At 45.6% G+C, this 25,472-nt stretch overlaps 1 protein-coding gene across 3 annotated transcripts in view; it reads right to left on the bottom strand.

Moving 5' to 3' along the window:
• The window catches only part of SLCO1A2 (solute carrier organic anion transporter family member 1A2), a 28,859-nt gene extending 6,535 nt beyond the window's left edge, over positions 1–22,324 (bottom strand). For 2 of the 3 annotated variants that reach the window (XM_044452158.1, XM_044452160.1), the window contains exons 1-9: positions 22,206–22,279; positions 16,364–16,471; positions 13,619–13,760; positions 11,636–11,768; positions 9,908–10,014; positions 8,317–8,463; positions 6,565–6,663; positions 2,890–3,126; positions 843–1,007 (exon numbers count right to left, since the gene is read on the bottom strand). In XM_044452158.1, the coding sequence (XP_044308093.1) occupies positions 843–1,007; positions 2,890–3,126; positions 6,565–6,663; positions 8,317–8,463; positions 9,908–10,014; positions 11,636–11,768; positions 13,619–13,760; positions 16,364–16,414 (1,081 nt within the window). In that variant the 5' untranslated portion in view covers positions 16,415–16,471; positions 22,206–22,279. Of the gene's footprint in view, positions 1–842; positions 1,008–2,889; positions 3,127–6,564; positions 6,664–8,316; positions 8,464–9,907; positions 10,015–11,635; positions 11,769–13,618; positions 13,761–16,363; positions 16,472–22,205 lie in introns of all 3 variants that reach the window. The other variant, XM_044452159.1, reaches the window with a different exon arrangement.
• Positions 22,325–25,472: the final 3,148 nt, after the last annotated feature.

Here is a 25,472-nt window from a genome sequence, read left to right as displayed (position 1 = left end):
GCCAACAATCTGATCACACAACTTAGAACAGCCCGACAAGAACTGGGACTCAGCAGGAGAGGATGTCTCGTATGATGTCACCATGTGAAGGAGGGAGGAGACGGTTCCGCTGCTGTTGCATGTTATTATTTTAAATACAATGTCTGGACTGAGAGGTAGGATAAATCAATAGACTACATAAAATGGCTAAGATGATCAAAAGATGGAAAAGAAGCCCCAGATCCGTTTGGTCGTTTCCCAGCATGTTGCAGGGACATGCAAAACTATTTGAATTTTATGTGTGGGTGGCGAGGGAGGAAAGGAACAAGACTGCGAATGTAGGGACAGAAGCATCTTTCATTAAATATCCAGGACAGAAGAAACCAATATAGGGATGCTATTTTTGGTGGCAGTCCTGTCTTTCCTGCACTTTACAAAACCAAAGGTCCACCTTGGATTTTTGTACTCGTAGACAAACATTTCCTTCCCTTTCATGCTATATCATCATCATTTCATTGCAAGTTTTTCTTCTTGCAAGGCTCTCCAGGCAGCTAACATAATTCTCCTCCATCCTTGTGAGATCAGGCTGAGATCCCTGACTGGCCAGAAGTCACGCAAAGAGCTTCATGGCCAAGAGGGGACTAAAACTTGGGTCTTCCTGGCCCCCAGTCTAACCGTCTCACCGCTACACTGGCACAAATTCACTGGCCTGTACGCAAAGTTAGAAACCACCAATGGAGCATGATAAAGCATGATATAAAAACATAAACATATGAAAGATAAAGCATATGAAAACATGTCATGAAAGCAAGTACAGCAGGGGCTGGCAATTCATAGCCATTCGGACAATCTCTCCTATTTACCTATTAGAAAAATAGCATCTGATGCTGAAATCCCATACTGCTGCTCCAGGTATTTTGGCATAAATGTAATCATCCCAATCCAAGCACTGAACTGGATCACAGTGATGCATAAGAACAGCATGTAGACCTGGTTGTGGAAGAGACTTTTCAAGTAGGGGACAAAATCTGGAAAACACAGAACAGAGCCGTTCACACCAACTCCCTTGCAGCCCATCCGCTACCGCAGGGGCGGCTGTGCCTGTAGGAAGCTGATTTCTGTTCGCTTCCGCCTGTCTGTATCTGCTGACCCACCATCTCTGTCAAAGCTTAAGATCAAAACACAATTGTTCAGCACGCATCTTGCTACACCACCTTCACTCTGATGACAGGAGGGGTGGTGGAAACACTGCTGAAAGACCACCACGTCACACTGGATGCATGGCAGTTAGTGGGTCAGAATCCTCTTAAAAGTTGAACTGTGTGTCTTCTATTGAATGAGATATTTAGATAGGCAAATACCTGAGAGGGAAAGAGAGAGAGAGAGAGAGTGCAGCTTGTCTCTGGGGTAGGCAGGGACCTCTCCTGTGAAACCATCCATGAAAATCATCTGTGATGGGTACATGTTCTCCATTTTAGCTGCATGTAGCCAAATCAATGCATGACTGATAGTCAACAATTTCATATACCAGCAGCAACCTAAATGCACAGGTGGATGTCATATACTAGCTACCTAAATGCACAGGTAGATTTCTTTTACTAGCTACCTAAATGCACAGGTAGATTTCTTTTACTAGCAACCTAAATGCACAGGTAGCCATGAAACATGTTACATTCCAGCCTATCCTAGCAGTTGTCCATTAGATGCCAGGAAGTACTTCCTGACAGTTAGGACCCCGAGGGTGTGGAATGGGCTTCCACGGGAGGTGGTTGAGGCCCCATCGGTGAGGGTGTTCAAAGATAGGCTGGACATGAACATGGTGGGCATGTCATGAGTGGAGCTGGCTGGAGCCGGGGGTCAGACTAGATGGCCCAGGAGACCCCTTCTGACTTGCTCTGTTTCTATGTTTCTATACCTCCTCGGTTTCCCAACAGCAGTGAGGACATAGACATGCCTTTTTCTCTCATGTAACCTATCTTATGTTTTCTTGTTCGGTCCTACAGATTTCAGGTTTGCTTACTGTCTCTGAATCCTTCAATCAGAAGGAAAAGACCCCTCTGCCTACAGGAAATAAGATTCTTCCCCTGACACTTGGGATTTCTGAGTTGAAGAGAGGAACCCTGAACACTTGTACAACACACGGTGTAGTGGATGGGACCAAACACGCCATAACGTTCTGGTGGAGATCTCCTTTCTTCCTGCTGTGCAAAAGTCTATATTGGTATCCCAGATGGATCAAAAGTGCAAAGCACAGAGTATGAAGATAAGGCATAAGAAGTGGGGGTGAGGAAGGCACTGAAATGTAATTAATTAATTCTTTGCTAAGCCTCTTGAAGTAGTGAGTAGGATGTGGGAACTAGTGGAACGCAATTGCGTAAAAAAATGATTGATTGATTAGATTTATATCCCACTCTTTAAGATGAGACGTGGACAGTTTAGTTAGACATGCCAGACTTCATTGTGCATGTACTCATTTAGGAACCTTTTGTTCTTGCAAAAACATACAATATTAGGACAGGAAGGGAATTGGGGGCCATCTGCTCCCAGCCTCCTGAAGAAATCTCACAATTGCAGCATTCCTGAGAAGTGGCCATCCAGCTTCCAACAAAGGAGAACCCAGCTGATCCCCCACCTTGAGGCACTTTCTTCTACTGTCCTGTTTCAACATTTTTATTGTTTCCTACAATCTAAACAAATGATTATTCCAAAGACTTTAGACATACTGAGTTCAAAATCTTATTCTCTCTACAAATACTATATATTTCAACCCTAAATGAGATTCCATTTCTCTAACCAAAGGCACTTTGTTCTACTGTCAAGCAGCTCTTACCATTAGAATGATTCTCCTAATACTGAAGAAAAGAGTATTCCAAGAATCTTCCCTTCCCTTCCAAAAATGTTACTGCTCACCTTTGGCGATTTCACGCATTTTCACTTTGGCATGGCCTGCACTTCCTGCTTGGAGCAACTTCTTATCTTGTTTCTTGGCTGCTGGGCTGACGGCATTTTCCTCTCCTTCCTTTGGAAGAGTCTTGGGCAGGAAGCAGAACGGGATGGCAACCAGGAGATTCACAGCAGCGCATATCAAGATCCCCAGCCACCAAGCCCCAACCCAACGGGCATCTGTGAGGCTCAACATCACATCCTCTGGAGAGAAATAAAAGGAGAGAACCATGGGCGCTTCCCAACAAAGGTTCATTACACCTTTACCCTGCCTCATCCATGGAATGTTTGGAGGCCTCACTCCATCAAAAATCCATTAAGGAGAAAAGTTGGAACAGCAGCCAAGTGTTGTCTGATTGTTACCTCAAGGACCTCTACATCTGGAAACACCAGGTCTTGGTAGACCCAAGCTATCACAGAGTCACAGAGTAGAACTGGAAGGGCCATCAAAGGGCCATCAGGTCCAACCTCCTGCTCACTGCAGGGCTCCCAGTTGAACATCCCTCTCAGATGGCTGTCCAGTCGCATCTTGAATGCCTCCAGTGTGAGAGAGCCCACGACCTCCCTAGGTCACGACTTCCATTGACCTAATGCTCTAACAGTCAGAAGTTCCCCCTGATGTTCAGCTGAAACCTGGCTTCCTGTCCCTCAGGCCCATTATTCCATGCCCTGCATCCTGGGATGATGGAGAAGAGACCCTGGCCTTCCTCTTTGTGACAACCCTTCAAGTACTTGAAGAATGCTATCAGGAATTCTCAGGGTGAAGCTGCACCAAATATTCCCAGGAGATCATTTTCAGGATATACACAGAAGGAGGGAGGTGAAAGGTATGGGCACTGGGGAGAAAAATGTACAATATTTCCTTTTAAAAAATTTCACAGCACTCAGAGACAGAATCAGAAGGGCCTATTTGTGGGTGGAACATCTCCTCTTTTCTTTCTTTTCTTAAACATTTTTTCCTGCCTCTTTCCTATGGTAGCTGTGTCAGGCTGTTGAGGAAAAGATTAGCTACAAAGCTGAAAACAAGGGTTAACAAGAAAGTTTAAGCCGGAAGAAAATGTTAAAGAATATAAATGGTCAAGGTGCCCAGTAGGTGCAGAAAAAGTTACAAAGTGTCCTATTTCATCAAAATGAAATGGACACCAGGAAATGCAAATATTCTTTGTGTTCTAACCAGAAAGATAAGTGTTCCAGAACATACATATTGTTTGCCATTCTAGGTAAGCAAAAGAAGCAAGTCACATCTGTAGTTAAAACATTAAAGATTTTAACTACAAGATAAAGGTGTGCCAAAAGTTTAAAAGAGTCTTACATTTCACATTGTTCTTTGTTATTGCTCCTTAACGGTATTAATGACCTCTTGCTTGCAAGATAGAAAATCTTCCTGCTAGTATTTTTGCAAAGCAAGTTCTTTATTTTGCAAGCACCTCCTCTGGAACCAGGAAAGAGGCTTCAGCCTCTCCCTTGACTCAGCTTGGAGACCCACATCAAGGCCATCAAACCCCATGATGCACCAAAAGAAGAACTCTATGCATAGCATCCTTCCTCAGGTGCATCATGCTGAGAGAAACTAATAGCGTAATTTTTGCAAGAAAAAGGACAGGGAAAGGGTTAAAACAGAGAAGCCTCTGAGGACATGATTGGGTCTGTGTGCTGAAAGTCATTCTACCCACAAGTTATTTGGGTCACTGCCACTGCGCACAACATCCTCAGAAATTGTATCCTTTTTACCAAGGAGCAGAGTATGGAAGTGACCATGAACGATGCATCTCAAAAATCAGAATACAGCTGAAAAAGCTCACTAACAGAAGCACAGTGCCAAAATCCATCTGCAGTAACATTCATGGGGAATCTGAAGTTCTCATGAAGAACAGACATGCATTACTGAACTGAGCTGACCATGAGCACCAAAGAACGAAGGACTGAAACCAGAGCCATTTTAAAGGAAGAATACAATACCTGAAGAAAAAGGAAGAAAGCACCTAGATGGATGGTGGAAGAAACACAGTTGCTAAGGACAAGCAAGAAGGAAAAAGGAAAAGATGGCAGTAATAAGGTCAGAATCTTGAATGCAACTTTTTAGCAACTATCAAGCAGAGACAAAAAGAGCTATTACAATGGCCCATGCAAAGAAACAGAAGACAGCAACAAAAGTGGAAAAACAAGAGACCTCTTCCAGAAGATCCAAGAAATCAAAGAGAAGTTCAAATGTAGATTAGGCATGCTGAAAGACCCACAAGGTATCATGCTATCAGAAAGTGAATGCATCAAGAAAACAAAAATCACAGCTACAGAAGAAATACACAGCTTTGCTGTCAACAATAAAGGAATCGACATTGTGAATGATTTTTCATAACTTGGGTCAATTACGGATTGAAAGGCAAACTGCAGCTAAATGTGAGAGAAAGTCTGAGACTTGGAAGGGCTGCAGTGAAGGAACTGGAAAAGATCACCAGGTGCCAGCGCATTTCACTGGAGACTAAAGCCAAGACCATCTGCACTACTGAATTCCTGAGCACTGCATATGGCTGTGAAAGCCAGTCAGTGAAGAAAGCCGACAGGAAGAAAATGGATGCTTTTGAAACGTGGTGCTGGAGGAGAGTTATGCAAATAGCTCGGACTGACAGCAAGACAAACAGGGGAGTCCTAGATAAAATAAGTCAGTTTTCCCTAAAAGTAACACTGACAAAACTGAGGCTGTCATACTTTGGGCATGTCACATGAAGGCAAGACTTCCTGCAGAAGACGGTCATGCTAGGGAACGGCAAATGCAAAAGAAGAAGACCTGATATGAGATGGATGGATTCCATAAAGGAAGCCACCTCTTGCATGCACAAGAACTGAGCAGGGCTGCCAAGGATAGGACATCTTGGAAGGTGCTCATTCATAGGGTCACCGTAAGTTGGAGATGACTTAAGGGCACTTAACCACAACTCAACAATAGCTGACCGTTGCCATCATAGCAACTAAACTCTAACATAAATGTGTAATTCATTTTTGAGGATCAATGCCTATGTTGTTGTTGTTCAGTTACAAAGTCATGCCCGACCCTTCGTGACCCCATGGACAACATTCCTCCAGGTTCTCCTGTCCTCCATCATCCCCCAGAGTCCACCCAACCCCACACCCACCTCCCCGTGACCCCATCCAGCCACCTCAACCTCTGCCGTCCCCTTCTGCCTTCAATGCTTCCCAGCATCAGGGTCTTTTCCAATGAGTCCTTTCTTCTTCTTTAGGTAGCCAAAACATTTGCGCTTCAGCTTTAGTACCTGACCTTCTAAAGCACAGCCAGGGTCGATTTCCTTTAGGATTGACTGATTTGATCTCTTTGCAATCATGCCTATACATCTTGACTATTTTAACTGCAGAATTTATTCATCTAAATATTCCATGGCCACTTTTCCAGGCAAGAGTCCTTCCAAAGCAGTGAATAACAATTAAACACATAATAAAACAGATTGAGACAAAAGAAACACAATAATAACAGCAACAGAAGCAAACATGACAGAAAAGCCTGTGGACTGTCTGGGTCATTGTGGCCACTTGGACTTTTTAAAAGCCCACAATGATTGCAGACCTTGGTTGTGATCTTGCCCTCTGTCCCACCAACCCCAGTGGGCACTAGCTACTTCTGTGCATTACCTGGGTCTATGAATCCAACATCCACATACAGCTGGGCACAATAGGAACCAATCATTAAACCAAACAAAGGACCCAAGACAGTTGCTATCTGCAGGCAGCCTAGAGGAGGGTGAAAGATAAAAGCATAGAAAACCAGTTATTTTCCTATTTCTTGCTGCTGCTTCTCCAAGACTTGTTCTTCAGCTTCTCAGGGAATCATATCAAAATCAAACGGTTGTGGTTGGCTTCCACATCATATCCTGAATCAGCGAACCCTGCCCTGGCACCACCGGATACATTGAACTGCAAGCTCCATCACCCAGGCCAGCTGCTTTGGATTATGGGAGCTGTAGTTCAACATATCCAGAAAGCACCAGCTTGGGAAAAGTCATCCTATATTCTAATTCAGCTGTCGTCCTTTTAGCACTGTTGCTTATGTCACCAAAAGAACAGCAAGGAGATATGATCAAGGACAGGGAAATCCCAGGGTTTGCAAACATTTTTAGGAGAAAGTCCTAAGTGAGGCAGGGCACATCAGGAAGTGCTCTCCTGATTCGTCAGACCAATGGTCCAGTAGTGATGGCAGTGATTGGTAGACGCTTCTCAGGGATCCAGGAAGGATCCTTTCCTCGCCCTACCTGGACACATAGAGCACCAGACCTGAAACGTTCAGTGTGCCAAGCATGTGGTCTGTCATACTGAGCTTTGACCCCTTCCTGCAGCCAAGAGAACCCAATAAGAAGCTTTTCCACACCAAGTTGTTAATCGCTGTGTCTACTTTGGGTTGTGATGCAGCACTGAGACCTGTTCCATACACTCAAACTTCTTCCTTTCCTGCTTTTGCACGACCCAACTCTGATGGAGCTGTGCTATCCTGGAATAATGCAAATGCACCAGGAGAAAGAGGGCCATCGTCTCTATTGCAACTATCATCCTGTATTTACTTATTTATTTAGATGCATTAATGGGGTTGAACAAGCAGCAATGGAATCAAGCACCATGAAGAGAAATGAGGAGTGCAATTGTATGAATGGTTAGACAGAAAAAAGACCAACTTTTTTCTTTCTAAACATGCACATTTTTTCTTCTGTCTAAATATGCATCCATGCAAATTTTCCCATCTAAACATATAAAGGATAGCAGACTGAGGCTGAATTCCTATGCATGATGACCTGGAAATAAATACACTGAAAACAATGAGTTTGTGTTTTGTTGTTGTTGCTAGTTGCGAAGTTGTGTCTGACCCTTGGCGACCCCATGGACAACATTCCTCCAGGCCTTCCTGTCCTCCACCATCCCCCAGAGTCCACTCAAGCTCACGCCGACTGCTTCAGTGACTCCATCTAGCCACGTCATTCTCTGCCGTCCCCTTCTTCTTTTGCCATCTGTTGTTCCCAGCATTAGGCTCTTCTCCAGTGAGTCCTTCCTTCTCATTAGAAGGCCAAAGTATTTGAGTTTCACCTTCAGTATCTGGCCTTCTAAAGAGCAGTCGGGGTTGATCTCCTCTAGGACTGACCAGTTTGATCTCCTTGCAGTCCAAGGGACTCACAGGCGTCTCCTCCAGCACCACCATTCAAAGACCTCAATCCTTCAGTGCTCTGCCTTCCTTATGGTCCAACTTTCACAGCCATACATTGCAACTGGAAAAACCATAGCCTTACTCAGAGATAAATATGTATAGAATCACACTCTGATTGTTTAGAAGAACTTGGTTGCTTGTTTGTTTTTAAGGCAACAGGTCATACTAAGTTTGCTTATTATTTGCAAGCTTACCAATGTAGAAAGGAGAATTTTCTGTTTGTGCAAAGTCCTCCACGTATGAAATACCCAAAGGAGTTATGGGTGTCTCACCCACTCCTCGGATGATGTTTCCTACCAGCAGAAACACCCACATTGAGGATCCAGACTGTTTTTTACATTCTGGGAAGAAAAGAACCAAGCAAAAAATAAACCAAATACAATCCCAGTAACATCCTCATGGAAGATTTCATGGGTAATTAAATACTTTAATGCTTCCCTTTCAGGGTTGTTGAAATACTATAGATTTGCAGGGAATGTTATATGAACCTGAGCTGGCTTGAGAAGAAAAAAAGACTCGTAATTCATGGCATGCTATGCTAACTTTCCCTGCATCTTCCAAGCTATGAAGTTTTCGGGCCTTTAAAGGAGAGCTGAAAGATCACTTTTAGCATGACCTCAACTGACTTAGCTGCTGTAATGTTCCAGAAGACTGGAAGGCTACCAGCCATATTTTGAGGTCTGCACTTGATGAAACAGCTGGTCACCTAAATGAAATCCATGTGCATTTTTATGTAGTTGTAATAGAAGGGCATGGTTATGCAGATAGTCACGGAAGTCTCTCATTCTGCTATTGTGGAATAATTGGCATCTCCCAGCTCACATTCTCTACTGTAATTTACACATAAGTAGTCCTACCGATTTGACCTCCTAGGACATTGTCACAAAGTACCAAGTCTAAAATATCTCCAAATTTCAGCCTCCAGCCTTGTATGCTTGCTTGTTTGCATGCTTGCTTTTCTATAAATGAAAAGTATCCCAGAAATTCTATCAGAACAGTTGTATGGGTACTTTTATACTCCAAACAAATGAACAAAAGAAGGTTTAGTACAGATGATCTTAGTCTCTTTTGAAAGCTAAGCTTCTTAGCTAAAACCTCCAGCAAACAGAATTGAAATTCACTGGGAGAAAGCTTTGCTATAATTTTTGAAAATTAGTAGGTCAAACTATTGTTATGCAAAGAAAAGGTCAGTGAGCCAAGTATTGCTGTACAGATTTGGTTTGGTTTTGTTTTGCATAGCCTCAGGAAGAATTAAATCTGAAATTACCTGTACTGACTGGGAACTGAAAACCATATGTATGCTGACTGAAACTCCTGAGGGGAAATTTCAGCTGGAACAGTTTCTTTCATCTGGGGTCCAAAATGACCCCAAATGCAACCAACGGTATTTTTCCTTGATGAAGGAAGAAAGATTTGATTCTTTATGCATCTTTGAAAGTACTACTCATATTTCAAGGGGATCCTCCATCAGCTGAAAAGGAAATTCCATTTTCTTCCAGAGGATGTGGATTTATTCTTGTGGTGGTGCTGGTTGTCAGAAGGAAGAGAAAGGATTAACTTCCCCTCCCTACTCCTGACCTGCAGTACTGATCCACTGAGGTATTTAGGACTCAAAGGTGACTAGGCAGAGCTGACCTACACACACCTACTCCTACACACGGGTGACACTTGCTGCTGTTCAGTCATGGTTCCTGAAATCCTTCACCCATGCCTAGGCCAGGCACAAAAAAAGCTACAGACACTGTTAAATAGAACACAAGATTGTGAATATAGTAGGAACCTCACGGTCTGAGGGTTGCTCTGCAGGAGTGGAAACTTGGCTTTGATTTGCAAGGCAAACAGACATCCTTGAAGAATTTTCAGCTAAGGAAATGGTGTTTTCATACTGGTACCTGTGGAGTCAAAATAAAAATGTGTAAATAATGGAAAAACCCATGAGATGAGCTTTAGCAAAATACTCAGCAACTTTGTGGTGGTTAGTGAAATTGATTTTTGGTGAGTTTTTAGGTTCAGAGTCTACTTCTGGGGAAAGGATTGCTATGGAAACTCGTGATTCACAATGGAATCTTATACATGCCAAGGTAGAAGTAAGTCCCATTGATTTCAACAAGAGTGAATCAAAGGTACATGTACAGAGGATTACAATCTCAGCCTCGTACATGCAATCTCAGCCAGGTCCATACCTGATCCCTTAACACTTTTTATGTGCAATGCAGTCATCCTGACCCTTTACAAAAAAATCAGAGTTGCATGTAAACTCTGGACAGGGTCACACATTATGGCACCACTTCACAGTGAATCACCAGGTGGATTTCTGTGAGATACCAAGCACCCATGATAAGCCCAACAGATGATCAGGCCCATTGGGGTTGCTTTGCTCCCTGTCTCCTTCTCTCTCAATCCTCCAGGTGGTATCCCGGGGACCCTGCAGGGAGAAATGAGACACATCTCTTCGATGGCTGTGATTGCATGCTTATTTGGGCTTGCTTTGGTTGTCAAAATTTCTCCATTACACAAAGAGGAGTCATGCCTTGAAGCACACTTGGTAGGATGGGGATTTTGTGGTATCCCTGCCTCCTGCTCTAGAGGAGACTTCCATGGCTTAGGCTCAAGTAGAAGCAAGGAGTGGGAGGTAATTGGTTGAGGTTTACTGCCCTGTACTCAGGGCAGACCCATCCAGCCAATCACTCCATGCAATTCTTCCTGCCTTGATGGGTTACACACCTTTTAACAACTCTATAGAGTGGATTGCCACCTCCCAGCTCCTCCCTGGGAGTAAGTTGTTCAGGCAGGAGCTGGGAGAATGCAGAAGGATTCTCAGGAAGAAGTTGGGAGGATCCAGCATTTTTGTTTTGTTTTCACAGTTTTCATAAAAACAGGCCAATTCCCACAACATCCTCTGTGAAAAAGCCTGTTTCTGTTTTAATTCTTCCAGCTCACACTGAAAGCACGTTGGGTGCATATGATATACACTTCAGAAAACACAGGGATTCAGTCTTGTTTAAAGGCGGATCCCTGAAGTTAGAACTGCAGGACAAAGGCCTGTATGGGAATCTTGCTAGGATTACTACTGGAACTTGCTCGTGCTGGTTATTACTATAAAGCCCTTAACGGCTTGGGACCTGGATACCTGAAGGAACGTTTTCTTCCATATTTGCCCCGCCGCCCCTTGAGATCAGCAGCAGAGGCTCTGGGAACCCTCCGTGAAAGATATTAGGAGGCAAAGTACCCGGAGAAGGGCTTTCTCTGTGGTGGCGCCCCATCTATGGAATACGCTCCCCAGAGAGGTCCGCCTGGTGCCGTCATTGTTTGCTTTTTGGTGCCAGGTGAAGACCTTTTTATTCCAGCGATAGTTTAATAAGTTTTAATATTGTCTTTTCTATGTTTTTAACTGCAGCCAGTGTGGGTTGGGAATTTTATTTATGCTATTTATATTTTACATTGTAAGCCGTCCTGAGGCTTTTTTGCGAATAGGATGGCATATAAATATTTTAAATAAATAAACAAACTTACCTTCCCATCAAGAAATGAGGCAGCCCTATCAAAAAGCACCCCAAAGCCATAACTATGCATCCAATAGCGATCATGCGTGGTCTGTGGAGTTTGGCTCCCAGGTAGCTCACAAACGCTATCACCAACAAGTTACCTGCAGAAGTGAAGACATATATCAAACCTGAGCCAGAAGTATCTGCCTTTGAGCCCCATGGATTTCTGGAGGAAAACTAAGCAGAGTCCATAGGAGCTGTCTGGCTGCCCTAAGCACAAGTTAAAGTTGCCCCACAATCTTGGAAGGGAGTTGCATTTCCTCTCAGATCCAAGGGATTCATGGACTCAGGAATACTCTCCCTGTGAGAGAGAGAGAGAGAGACTCTCCGAGCAGGTGACAGTGGTCCCTATATCTCAGACCAGACTGTTCCAAGAATGCTGCTTTGACTTTGAGAATCCTTCATGCCCGAGGACGCAGACATGCTTTAAGATGTTCCCCCATCATCTGAGGTGAGCCCAGGGCCAGGATCAAGTCAGGTACGGCTGGGCATCCGCTCAGACCCACACCTCATCGGGACACTCATCGACAGAAGCCCTGCTGGGTCTACACTGGGGATGTGCCGAGCGTCTCCAGAATCCAGTCCGCACTTGCCCATCAGACGTTTTCCAGTGCTTGTCCCTCTCTAACAAAGCAAGCTGGACTTGGAGGAAGTCTGCAATCATTCGGAGACCCGGAAGACGTCCCCAGCCACTAATCTTGGTGGCCAACCTTCTTCTCCACTTGCTGCTGCTGATCGGCAGTGGTGCACATGGAAGAGCCACTGTCGATTCCTGGCCAGCATCCCACAAGCCCAGGGCGCACTCACTGGGAACTTGGCTTCCAGGCTGCTGCAAAGCAGTCCAGAGTCCTGGAGGCTGAAACCAGGGAATTCAGCAGATTTTCCCACCCAAGCAGAAGACTGTTTTGTGCCGATTCTTCGCGCATCCCTATCTTGTGACCCTTCCGATGTTTTGGCCTACAGCTCCCATCTGCCTTAGCCAGCAGAGTGAGTCATAGGCCAGGAATCAGTAGGGCAGCACATCCGTTGAGCCTGGACTATTCTCACCAAATGAGGGTGGTCCCTAGAAGCAAAGGGAGGTGGGCGACACTCATGTCAGTGGGGCCCCTTCTTCATTGTAGCTTCAATGGCAGGAGCCATGCATGGTGCTCCGTGGTAGTGGGCCTACTGCAGGGACAGAACTGTGGATACACAGCTCAGGGAACCCAGGTTCCACTTGGATGCCAGGAAGCCCTTCCTGACAGGACCGCTGGGATATGGGATGAGCTTCCATGGGAGGTAATTGAGGCCCCATCGCTGGGGGTGTTCAAGGATAGGCTGGACATGCACATGGTGGGCATGTCATGAGCAGAGCCAGCTGAAGCCAGGGGTCAGACTAGATGGCCCAGGAGGTCCCTTCTGTCTTGCTCTGTTTCTATGGATGCACCATGGAGAGCTTCTTTGATGCTCAGAATACAAGATGCCATGCATCACCCACTGGTGTTGATGTCACCATCCTCCTCTGGCTATAGGCAGTGCGGGCATAGAATCCTCCATTCTCCTTCCAGATCTTTGCTGAATGGTCTTTTACTACCAGTGAGCTCCTTGCCTGAGGTTCTGTATAGACCAATGAACAGCCCTGTACTGGCAAGGCCCCCAAACAATCACCCACTGTTTTGTGAATGACTATTTCTTGCTCTGTACGTTCCACTTTGCCTTTCCAGGCACCTCTCTGTTTTAATGTTGGTGGCAGGCAGCTATTCCCGGCAAGGTCCCATGGTGATTATACTCAATAACAACTGTGAGAAGCAGGGCTTTACATGATCCGTGCTTTATCTAGGTTGGTTTTACTTCAGTGTCAGGAAGCACAGTGTGGGCTGCCTCCCCACTTCTTTTTTTGAATCGCCTGTGTTAACACGGAGTTCTTCACTTGGCACCTCGAGTCAACACTTAACCTTCTCTGTCCACGTACCCATCTCAAAGCTTCCATTGATCACTCCAACCAGCGAGGCAGGGATGTTGAACCGCCGCTCGATCTGAGTGAGCATGCTGTTCACGTAAGCCCCAGACATGGTCTTGGCTACGTAGGCAAAAGCCAATGCCAGCAGAAACACCTGGAAAAGAATGAACCCAGGAACTAAACAAGCACCGGGCAATAGAATCAAAGAGGCAGAAGATCCTGTGGGGCTTGTCTAGCCCAGCTCAGTGCTCAGCCCAGCATCTACGAAGCGAGACCCTTGAAACGAGAGCACCATTTTAAAATGTTATCCTTCTCAGCACTTGCATCTTCCTTCTGGCATATCTACAGTCAAGCTGGACCACTTTTTCCTTGCTGGCTGACAAGTCGTGTGTAGGTGTGTATCTGTGCAATTGCTCCCTTTCCCTGACCTTGCCAGTCGTGAGTCTAAACCTTGATTCATTAGACACCAAAGGCAAAACAACATCAGATTTAATCTCAGCCTACAAATGGAAGCCATGGAAATTCATTAGAAATTAGCTTTAGTCTTTTAGTTCAGTCTGCAGAGCGTGGAGAGGGAGCTGGCATCCTGCACACAATCAAGTTGTTCTTTTGTTCCGCTTCCTGAACTAATGCCTGCACTGACAATCTAACGGAGCCACGTGATTCCCTTAGAGAAATCTGATAAAGAAAGCACCCTCCACCTTGCACTGAGGAACTATGCCCTGGAGGGAAAGGAGCAGAGCCAAGAAGTGGGATGCCCTATCCTGCTGGAAGAACCGGATTCACGGATTACATGAGCCCTGCTCAGGTGTTCATGCACTTAGAACCGAGTGAGGATGGGAGAAGGGCTCGGGTGCATTTGTTGGCCTATAGTTCACATGCGGCTCAACACACCTAGAAGCCTAGAGGTGTTGAATGGCTTGCAGGTGGGGAGCCAAATTCCTTTTCTGGAGAAGCCATCAGGGGAGAATTCCAGTGGCAGGCTGGGCCCCAGGCAAAGGAAAGTGTGAGGAAGGAAAAAGCAACCATGCTTCCCAAAATATTAATACCCCTGCTATGTCTCTGCTTATCCCCAGCACGATGCCCTTAGGGGAAAATGAAGAGGCAGTCATGGACGGGGTGGCATTTGGGCCCGTTCAGGGGACTTGGGTTCTAGTTCTGGGTGTTTTGGGCCAGCCACTGACTCTTGGCCTAACCGACCTCACAGGGTTGTTGTTGTGAGGATAAAACAGAGAGAAGAGGACCATATAAGTCACCTTGGTTTCCTTGCAGAAGGAAGAAAGAGAGGGTATAATTGTATCATTGTAAGGGTATATTTTTAAAAAGGACAATTGCAAGGGGATGCCCGGTTAGATCCAGATCACTGTTGTGGACAAAGCTTTCCTGCAGAGGAGGGTGCAAGATCTATGCTGCACTGGACAGGTTTGTGATCTGTTCCATCAAACACCTTCAATTTTGAGCGGAGTTACTACATCTGCAGCCCACCTTTTCCCCCTTCTGAGGAACTCAAGGCTGCTTACATAGCTCTGTTTTATCTTCGCAACAACAACTCTGCAAGGTAAGTTATGGACTGGCGCAAAGGCAAGCAGTGAGCTTCATGTCCGAGTGGGAACTAGAACCCGGATCTCCCAGGTTTCTGGTCCCACACTCTCACTACCCTACCAGCTTTCAAAAGTTAATTTTGAAGGGGACTTTGACATGCAAGAAGAAGAATATATGTCAATATATATATCAAAGCAATTGAATGAGCATTTTGACATCATCGTTATGATGACATCATCTTCATTTGTTTACTGCCCTTTAGCCAAAGCTCTCTGGGCAGCTTACAGCAGTTTACAAAACAGACAACACAATAAAACATCCTAAATGAGACTAAAGTTACAGGGTAAGGGAGAAATGCCCATTTCAATTCACCTCATTTCCCACTTTCAACATGCAAGGCAAGCCTATGAGCTCAGAGCAGGGTCTCTGAATCTGCAAGCCTGCCCAATCTGCTCACAGCTGTTATAAAAACCTGCATTGGCTGCCACCCAGAGGTCAGAATTTGGCCTGGGAGAAGAAGCAGGTAGGCATACCAGGGGTCAGGAAGGGTAGGAGGCTGGAGCCAACAGCTTGCTCTGCATCCCAATGGCCCCCTCGCCTCTCTCCTCCCCTCTGCGGCATCCCATTGATGGCTGGAAATAGCCATAAGTGCAGGGCACATGCCCTTGGATGGCGAAGGTCGCTGCTGCGCATCACGCGTGACAGACTGGGTGCACATTCTCCTCCCAGTCTAGAGGTGGGCATGCAACACAGGAGGGGACTGCAGAACTGCACCCTTAACACCGGAAAAATTCTTCAGGAATGTCAGTTTGAGATAGAGCAAAATTAACATTGGAAGGCTGGGAAGCCATCCCTGGGTGGAGTAAATGTATTTGCTTGTTCAAATCTGGGGTGATGTTCACTTGTTGTGGCAACAGCACCTGTTTTCTTGGAATGCACACATTGGAATTCATGGGCTAAGGTGGGGATAGTCAATTGTGTCCTGTTTTTGGCCTGATGCCTCCATCATAACACCACTACACAGAACAAGCAGCATGTTGGAAGGGAAGCTGAGCAGAGTTCGTCCCTAGATGCTCAAAAGCATGCTCAGCTCGCAATGGCTCTCAGGATTATCTATTGGCTTTAGGGAAAGACGCTTTCCTCGCTGCTCAGAAACTTTCTTGAGTGATCAGCATAGAAGCAGCTGGAGCAAAGGAGTTGGAATTGACAAAGTACCTTCAGCTTGGTTATACAAGAAAATATGGAGGGTTTTTTAACTCCTTTCATGATGCTGTTTGAATCTGCTGTGCAATCTTCCTTGTGACTTGTATCAGTCCTTGTGCCCTTTTAAAAGAAGCAGATAAAACATTTTTAAAGAGCTACTTTAAAAACTGGCATTAAGTTTTTAAAGTGTGAGTCCCACCAAGGGTGCCAACTGGATGAAGGGTGCGGCGGGAGTGGTTTTGAGTCAGATTGCAGATTCCAGGTAGTTTCCCTACCTGGAAATAAGCTGCATGGAACTCTATAAGACTTGCTACCGAATAAAAGGCAAATCAGAAGTGAGCCTTAGGCAAAGGATCCAGGCAAAGGAGGCAGGTTTCTATGGCTGGAGCACCAGGACCAGAGGTGATGGCGATGGATGGAGATCTTGGTGCCATACACTGGGGACAGAGGGAAAGGCAAAGCAGGAACGAATTCCCAGCAAGGCATGGTGCGTTCAGAGGTGGAAAAGAGCCAGGAAGAAGCTGAGGTCAGATACTGACAAGGCATGGCCAGTCCAGAGACAAAGTCAAGGATCTGGCAGCTAATAAGGTGAGATCATACCGGGGCAAGCACAGAGTCCAGAGCAGGCAGGAGTTAAGGCGAGGCGAGGCGAGGCGAGGTGGCAGGATCAGAAATACGAATCAACTACCACCCAGGTCCATGTTGCTGTGCCAAGCTGAGCATCCCAGGGAAGCCTTTATAGCGCCTTCCGCAGCTCCCAGCTGCACTGCATAGGTCTGCCAGCTGCCATCCTTGCAAGTACCTACAGGCCTCATCCTGATCCTGCGGGGTGAACCATGCTGCAGATCCTGACATCTGAAATGCCAGGGGCACGTGGGAACTTTACTTAATCTTGGTCCAAGCACCACAACCAAATTCAATGGCTAGACAAGACAGGTAACTTCTGAAGGCCCTCAGGAGACTTCGGGAATGCTGGGGTAGCCTCCCTCCCCCATGGCACCTTACATATCTGCTGGCTTGCTTCATAGTATATAATTTGACAAGTTTCCCATCCCTCTATTAGAAGTCATAACCACTAAGCTGCCCCCTCCCCAATCATGCGTCAACTCTGTAGAGTTATCAGTACGTTTAGTGAAACAATGAAACTAGTCCTGTGTGTTCCAGCAGGTCCCTTCACAGTGAATTCCTCAGGCAGGTGGGTGGCTGAGTGGGTGGGTGGGTGGATGGATGGATACTTTGGAACTGATAAAATCGACTGAGGGTCTGTACAAGTTTCACTAATGACACTGTATTATTTGTAAGGTTGTATGCAACTCCTTAGCATGCCTGCAGCAGAATTTCCTCTACTCCAAGGAAAGAGAGTAGTGGGTATTATTATTATTATTATTATTATTATTATTATTATTATTATTATTATTAGAACATTTCTATGACAGTTTGACAGTTAGCTACGCTTTATGGGGCCAGTGCATCATTAATTTGTTGTCCCTGAATACAGCTTCTCTGCAGAGAAATTTTCCTAGATATATTAAAATGATCCTATCCCAGTGTGTGCCTCTCAGCCATTCTTCCCCAGTAGAAAGGGAATGGAAAGCACTGAGACAGGAAGGATGCCCTCCAAGGAGTATAATCATTATTCCCCATGTGCCACTTCTTCAGAGTCTTAATAAGATGGTGGCCATTCTTTATGCCAAGCCTATGAATACTTTTGCTCTTCCGTGCACGCACATGACACACAGACTTCTCTGGACTCAGGCGAGGCATTTAAGATCATCTCCGAAGCAAGAAATCATTTGCTGTTATTTCGTTTAGGGAAACTGACATTACAGCTCCTTTTGTGGTGTTGTGCGCTGTGTGGGTGCGAGGACAGAAAGGACGGAGGGCAGCTTCCTTTCAAATTAAGCCAGGCTCAATTACATCCACTGTTCGGAAGTGGGATGGTTTTAGGGCCGCCTGAAAAGCTGTGAGATGGCATCCAATCCCAGTTGGGTATTGTTAGGTTAATAGCCGCTACTGGACAGTGGAGATGAGCGAAGAGCTGGAGGTTCTCCCTGGTGTTTGAAAGAGATGCTCATCAGTGCACAGGGGAAAGGGCGCTCCCTCACTAGGGGGGACCCGCGTGCAAAGGACCCACATTTCCTAGTTTTGAAAAGGAGGAAGTGGGGGCAGGGTGCTGCAGAAGGCATCTTGGCATTGCCAGAGCCCTTTCTGGGCATTGGCATGGGGAAGCCGATGGGGTCTTTTATTGTAGTACCACCTGTTAGCCCCCAGGTATATTCTGCTTGTATATTTGTAGATAGCATGGAATCACAGAAGTGCCACAAGTCCTCGGAAGCCTCTCCTCCACAGGAAGCCAAACCTAAGCAAAGTTGCCCCTGGAACATCTGGCCACTGAGAGGGTCACTAGCGCCTTGCAGCTCCCATGATGTTCTCTACTCAGCTGTGGTTGACACCGAGGGATGCTACGGCAGACGGCCAGGCCTGCTGCCCCTCGGACTTGAGCCGAATGTGTTTCACTGGCATTAGGCTGATACTCTGGCTCAAGAATCCTGGTAAGGAGCATCATGCAAACTGCCAGCAGCATCCGTTCAGTCCTGTCCAGCCACAGAAGGGTGAGAGACAAGGGATGAACATCGCTGGGTGCTTTTTTCACTGATGAGTTGAAAGGGACTTTCTCCTGGTACCCACAGAAAATGTAAATGCCTATCTGAGTGCTGGGGCCGCCACCCCATTAAGGAACCCAAGAACTGGCTCGTTCCAAGCCCTGGCAAGGAAATGACCTAATCCTGCAGCAATCCTTCCTCCTAAATAGGTTAATGAGCTCAGGTACAACCTGGTTGATCTGAATTATAACTTTTGGTTTGCTGAGCTGCTGAGTGGAGCTAGTCAGATAAGAGTCAGACAAGGGTAAGGTACCTCCCTGACCTTTTCTTTCATTTCCTGGAGCCAATCAAGTGTGCCCTTTGGTAGGGCCCAGCCTGGGTACAGTCTTTCAGCCATGCAGTTCTTTGTACTGTTTGCTTAGACCCATATCTCTTCTTGTAGATGACAGAGTGTACAACAAGGAATAATCAGTCCAAGCTGCGACAACCCAAATTCAGGCTGGACATCAGGGAAAACTTCCTTACCTACGAGCAATGTGACAGAGGAACTCACTGCCCGGAGAGGTGGTGGGCTCTCCCGCACTGGAGACATTCAAAAAGAAACTGGGCAGCCCTCTGAGTGGGATGGTGCAACATGGGGTCCTGCAACAGCAGGGGGGTGGACCCCATGGCCTTCATGGCCCCTTCCAACTCTGCTGTTCTGTGATTCTATGATATAACTGCTCTGTAAAATCTTTCTGCTTGGGTCCATTTGGCTTCTGCCATGGTTTCTCACGCTCTTTTTCTAGCACCATTCCTTGCTTTCCATGGTGCCTATCCCATTTTTCCAGGGCTAGAGTCCTGCCTTGTTGGTCTAGGTCATGAGTCCTCAAACTACAGCCTTCAGGACGGATCTGGCCCACCATGCTGATTTATCTGGCCTGCCTCAGAGGTTTTGGACTCCCCGCACCTGCATCCGCCACCTGCGGTGCAGCAGCGGCTTGCTCACTCGGAGATCATTTTGGACTTGCAGGGAGATCTCCGAGCGAGCAAGCCGCCACCTCACTGCACGCACCCACTGCTGTCTTGCCGCACGCGTGCACACCCACCGCCACCACCGCCTCACCGGCCCATGCCCGCCGTCACCGCCTTTCAGCTGGCCCCCTGTTGAAAAAGTTCGAGGACCCCTGGTCTAGGTGTTTGACCAACACATTTGCTTTGTACATCCAGGGGGAGAAACTATCACCTTGGTAAAGTGCCCGTCTAGTCCAGAGACGATTTCCACTCATCACGCAGCATATTCTGCTAGGTCCACCCTTCATTGCTCAAGGAACTGAGCCTTCTGTGTGAGTTGCCATTTCAAAGTTGAAAGGTTGATTTGGTCCCACAGGGAGCAGACACCACCCACCAGAAAGCTCCTTTGAAAAGTTATCAAGTTTAATTCAAACTGTGCTTGCAGTCAAAGGAAAACACCCTAGTCCTGAGCCTCTCTGTCCAGGTTTTATTTTCAGATGAACCGTGTTGGTTCCAGAGGCCTAAAAATATGTACTCTGACAATATTATTATGGCCATTTCTCTCTTCCATTCTGGAGTTTAAAAAATGAACAGTTCTTATACTCAACTAATTTTATTATGTAAAACTGCAAACAAGAACAACTGAGTTTGGATTTTGCAGAGATCAACAAAAGAAAGAAGCTGTGTTCAAATTCAGAAGAAGCAAATTCTCAGTGCAACATGGCCAGGTAGATAATTGATCCCATTGGTCTGCCTAAATAACATCTCAAAACCAAGCCTTCGAGGTGGTCCCTTGTTTTGCAGAGCCTTATAACTCTTCACTGGACTTCTCTCCTGAACTGAAGTCTTATCTTTGGAGTTGTCATATCTGCACTCAGAAAAGTTCTGGTTTCCCATGGTTTCGGAAACACCTTGACTTTCTACTCCCTCCTCCCTTATCTCCCCGGCCTTTGGCTCTTCATTCTCCCCTTCTCCATACTCTTCTTCATCTGAATCAGCATCTATTTTCATGACCCTTTGAAGTTCCTCTGCAGAGCTAATGAACCCAATCCCCACAAAGGAACTGATGACACTCATCAAGCCATTTTTCTCTTTGGCATGCACACATGTGTTGAGCAGAAAACGCTATTTGAAAGGCTATGCTTTATGGACCTTAACGCATATTATAAATCTATTTTCTCCACTTTAGCATGAGCTTTCCTCCCCTGTTCGTAAGAGCTTGGTGCACAAAAGTGTGTTTGCATCACACTTCCGCTAAAGGCTTCATGAAACCATCCTGGACACTACCTGCCAATGGCACATCAGTGCGACTGAGCCAAAACAGAGTAGTCTCCAGGGACCATTGCTGTCTAGCGCTGGCAGCTTTCCAGAGCCAGTGACTTGCCTGGAACTGCTTATCCTTTCTTTAAGGCAAGGGTGCAGAGCCTTTCTCAGCAGGAGGGCCGCATCCCATTTAAAGAGGCTCATGGGGGAATACATCCAATGAGTGGGTGAGGCCAAACATAAAGAGGGGCAAGGCAGGGCAGGGCAAAACGACCAGCACACTGAAGCCTCAAGCTCTTTCTGCGGGCATCCCACTCTTAGGAGAAGGATTTGCACCTTTTAGAATGGGGAAATACTGTACTATATCCAGGAAGGCATCAAGCACTTAGCTGCCGTGGGGAAAGAAGCTGGTCAGGCAAGGGGCTCCAGCAGATCCATATTTGGCTCCTGGCCTGAAGTCTGCTTCCTGACTTCAAGAAAGGGGTTCGGTGTTCTACAACACCCCCACTATCCTATCCTACAGACTTCCTATGAATTTCATGCTAAGACCTATTTAAGAATCTGCCTTAGCACCATTTCCCCCCTCAATGTCTGCTTGCTCAGTTATTAGGGATATTTCCAGAGGACTCTGAGATCAAGGGAACTGTATTTGGAGCATTCATACCACAGTACTGTTCTAATTGCTTGATCCATTGGTTCGAAAATAAAAGATCAACTCATCTCCAGCCTAGGATTTGACAGGATGTTACTCACTAGCTGCAGGGAGTCTGAAGACTTTTATTAGAAAGAAGCCTGAGTATCTTCACTGTCAGTTAAAAGAAGATTAAAGCAATAGGACATGAGCTTTTATGGCTGCAGGTGAGATGCAAACATGCAAGAGCATATATTCCTTGTGCCACACAAGTTGCCTATTTCTTCACCAACTGAAAGCCCCTATTAATGATTTCTTTTTAACATTCCCATATTGGATTTCCTGCCCATAGAAAATGACTTACCTTCTCCCCATATCTTCCCTCACGTCAATGTTCTTATGCTTTTATTGCTATTCATACCTCAGAGATGCTGTGAGCGGTAAAGCAAGTAGCCTCTGTCCTGAAATTTAACACACCCTGGAGTTTCCTCTGGGATAAAAAGAAATGCAACTGGTGTACTGGAAAAAAGCCCTTTCAACAAAGGCAAACAAGGACAAACCAGAGAAGAGACTTGGATGTACTATTTGTTCAGAAGGGGTCTGTGAAACTCTTGTTTATTCAGTAGTAGCATGCTGAGGGACAGAGAGAAAGGGAGAGGAATAGGTGGATATCTGAGCAAAACAAATAAACCCCAAACAATTCCTGTAGTACATGGACACATCTATTTTTCACTTTCCCTTTTTGCATATTCACACAATAAAGTGGGCATCATCAGTCTGACAGATTATCACCCACCTTGACGCGCTCACCCATCTCGGCTTCAGTTTCCATGTTAGGCTGGTATCGAACCACACACTACTTTGTATGTCTTCTCTGCTCCTTCTCCTTTCTTTAAGCCAAGCTTGTAAGAGACTGGATCTCTAATTCCCCAAATAATGTTAATCCTTGCAGGTCTTTGATTACCTTGAATTCTGGCCAGTCTGCTTGCATTAACCCCTAACAAGGATCCAATTGCCACAGTTTCATGTCCGTTAATGGTAAAATATGGGCACTGGGTTCAGTGGTCTAGTTAGATCATTTTGGACTCAAAACGTAATGGTCTCTCTCACCCAGCCACACACTTTGGAGGACAATGTGTATTATTTTGCTTACTTTGTGCTGAACCAGGTCTAAGGATGTGTAAATCAGTAAACGTGAGTTTGCTGAAGTTCTCTGAATGCAATCTTGAAGTTGTCCAGACTCAGGAGAACCTTTTCTTTCTTTCTACATCAAAGTCCATGCTCATGTTCATACCTATTTTTCCAAAGGTGCATCAGTGGTGCACTTCTTTGAAAGCTATACATTGTTTTCCCTTGCATTAAAGCATGTTGTTTTGCACAGAACAGGCAGCCCCGGGCACCCCATTGTTTCAAGCATTCCTGCTATTGTACTTGGGGTGTCCGGCTGTGTGGGTACCAGTCTCAGGCCTTATGTGACCAGTACTCCATGTTGTACATGGCATATTGTAGCTTCCATGTAACCTGAAGTGCCTGATCCTGCTTAATCTTGGAAGCTAAGCAGGGTCAGGCCTGGTCAGAAGTGGGATGGGTGACTTGAGTGTATGATTCTATGATTATTGCTGTCAACTGCCCAGAGAGCTTTGGCCATGGGCAATATGAAAATGTAATACTACTACCGATGATGATGATGATGATGATGATGATGATGATGATGATATCAGTAATTTCCTGAACAAGGTGAAATCCCAGGAAACACGTCCTACCTCCCATGGGTGGTGAGGCCTTCCGAGGCAATTTCTTTCATAAAGGTTGGCTATAAACTATCAAGAATAGTCTCAGTGATGGTGGGAAAACATGTCTAGCCACTGACCTCTCTCACTTCATACTTGTACATAATTATTTCAGCTCTGGGAAGATCATATGAGGCACCATGAATTTATCTAATCTCCTTGGTGGCCTTCACGGCATCTTGAGATAATGCATTCCAGTCTATGTACTGTTCTGCATCTCCCACCAATCAGCTGCATTGGACAATCCCAGCTGCTAGTACTATAAAAGAGGGAGAAAAATGTTTTTCTGTCCACTTGCTCCATACCATGCATAATTCTGTGCATCTCACCCTCACTTACTTTTCCCTAAACCATCCCAGATTTTGTACTCTTACCTTACAGGAAAATTGCTTCAGTCTCTTGAACACTTTAGTTGCCTTTTCTGCATTTTCCCAACTCTACAATGTCCTTTGTGAGGTCACACCATAGATTCATGATAGGGTTTTATTTTTTTATTCATTCCTTTTATGGAATTTGCCTTTTTTGCAGGAGATGCAAACTGTGTCAACATTTCCTTTCCGTTCTCCTCCACAACCTCAAGATCCCTTTTCTTGGACTGTATTCATACAAAACAACAAGCAACTCTGCATGTTTTGTTACCATCTTTTGTGGTTTTTTACCATGATCTCTCCTTCATGGATCACTGCCTTGTTGTGGTGAAGGGGCTTGCATAGCTCAACGAAGCTATGAGCCATGCCGTGCAAGGCCACCCAAGACGGACAGGTCATAGCAGAGAGCTCTGACAAGACGTGATCCACTGGAGAAGGAAATGGCAACCCACTCCAGTATCTTTGCCATGAAAACCCCATGAACAGTACCAAAAGGCAAAAAGATATGACGCCAGAAGATGAGCCCCTCAGGTCGGAAGGTGCCCAATATGCTACTGGGGAAGAGCAGAAGGCTAGTACTAGTAGCGCCAGAAAGAATGAAGCGACTGGGTCAAAGCTGAAAGGACACTCAGTTGCAGATGTATCTGGTGGTGAAAGGAAAGTCCGATGCTGCAAAGATCTATACTCTATAGGAACCTGGAATGTAAGATCCATGATTCAAGGCAAGCTGGATGTGGTCAAACAAGAGATGACAAGACTGGACATCGACATCTTAGGAATCAGTGAACTAAAATGGACAGGAATGGGTGAATTTAATTCAGATGACCATCAGTATACTACTGTGGGCAAGAAACCCGCAGAAGAAATGGAGTAGCCTTCATAGTCAATAAAAGAGTAAGAAAAGCAGTACTGGGATACAATCTCCAAAATGACAGAATGATCTCAGTTCGAATCCAAGGCAAACCATTCAACATCACAATACTCCAACTCTATGCCCCAACCACTGGTGCTGAAGAGGCTGAAGCTGACCAGTTCTATGACGGCCTACAACACCTGCTAGAATTAATACCAAAAAAGGATGTCCTTATCATCATGGGGGATTGGAACGCTAAAGTAGGAAGCCAAAAGATAACTGGAATAACAGGCAAGTTTGGCCTTGGAGTACAAAATGAAGCAGGGCACAGGCTGGTAGAATTTTGTCAAGAGAATACAATGGTCATAGCAAACACTCTTTTCCAACAACCCAAGAGACGACTCTACACATGGACATCACCAGACGGACAACACAGAAATCAGATTGTCTATGTGCTCTGCAGCCAAAGATGGAGAAGCTCTATACAATCAGTAAAAACTAGACCAGGAGCTGACTGTGGCTCAGATCATGAGCTTCTCGTTGCAAAATTTAGGCTTAAATTGAAGAAGGTAGGGAAAAGCACTAGGCCACTCAGGTATGACCTAAATCATATCCCTGAT

Source organism: Varanus komodoensis, unplaced genomic scaffold (genome assembly GCF_004798865.1).
Source record: "Varanus komodoensis strain SLA01 unplaced genomic scaffold, ASM479886v1 scaffold70, whole genome shotgun sequence".
In the NCBI taxonomy this organism is placed as follows: Eukaryota; Metazoa; Chordata; class Lepidosauria; order Squamata; family Varanidae; genus Varanus; species Varanus komodoensis.
This window is presented reverse-complemented; position numbering and strand designations above follow the sequence as displayed.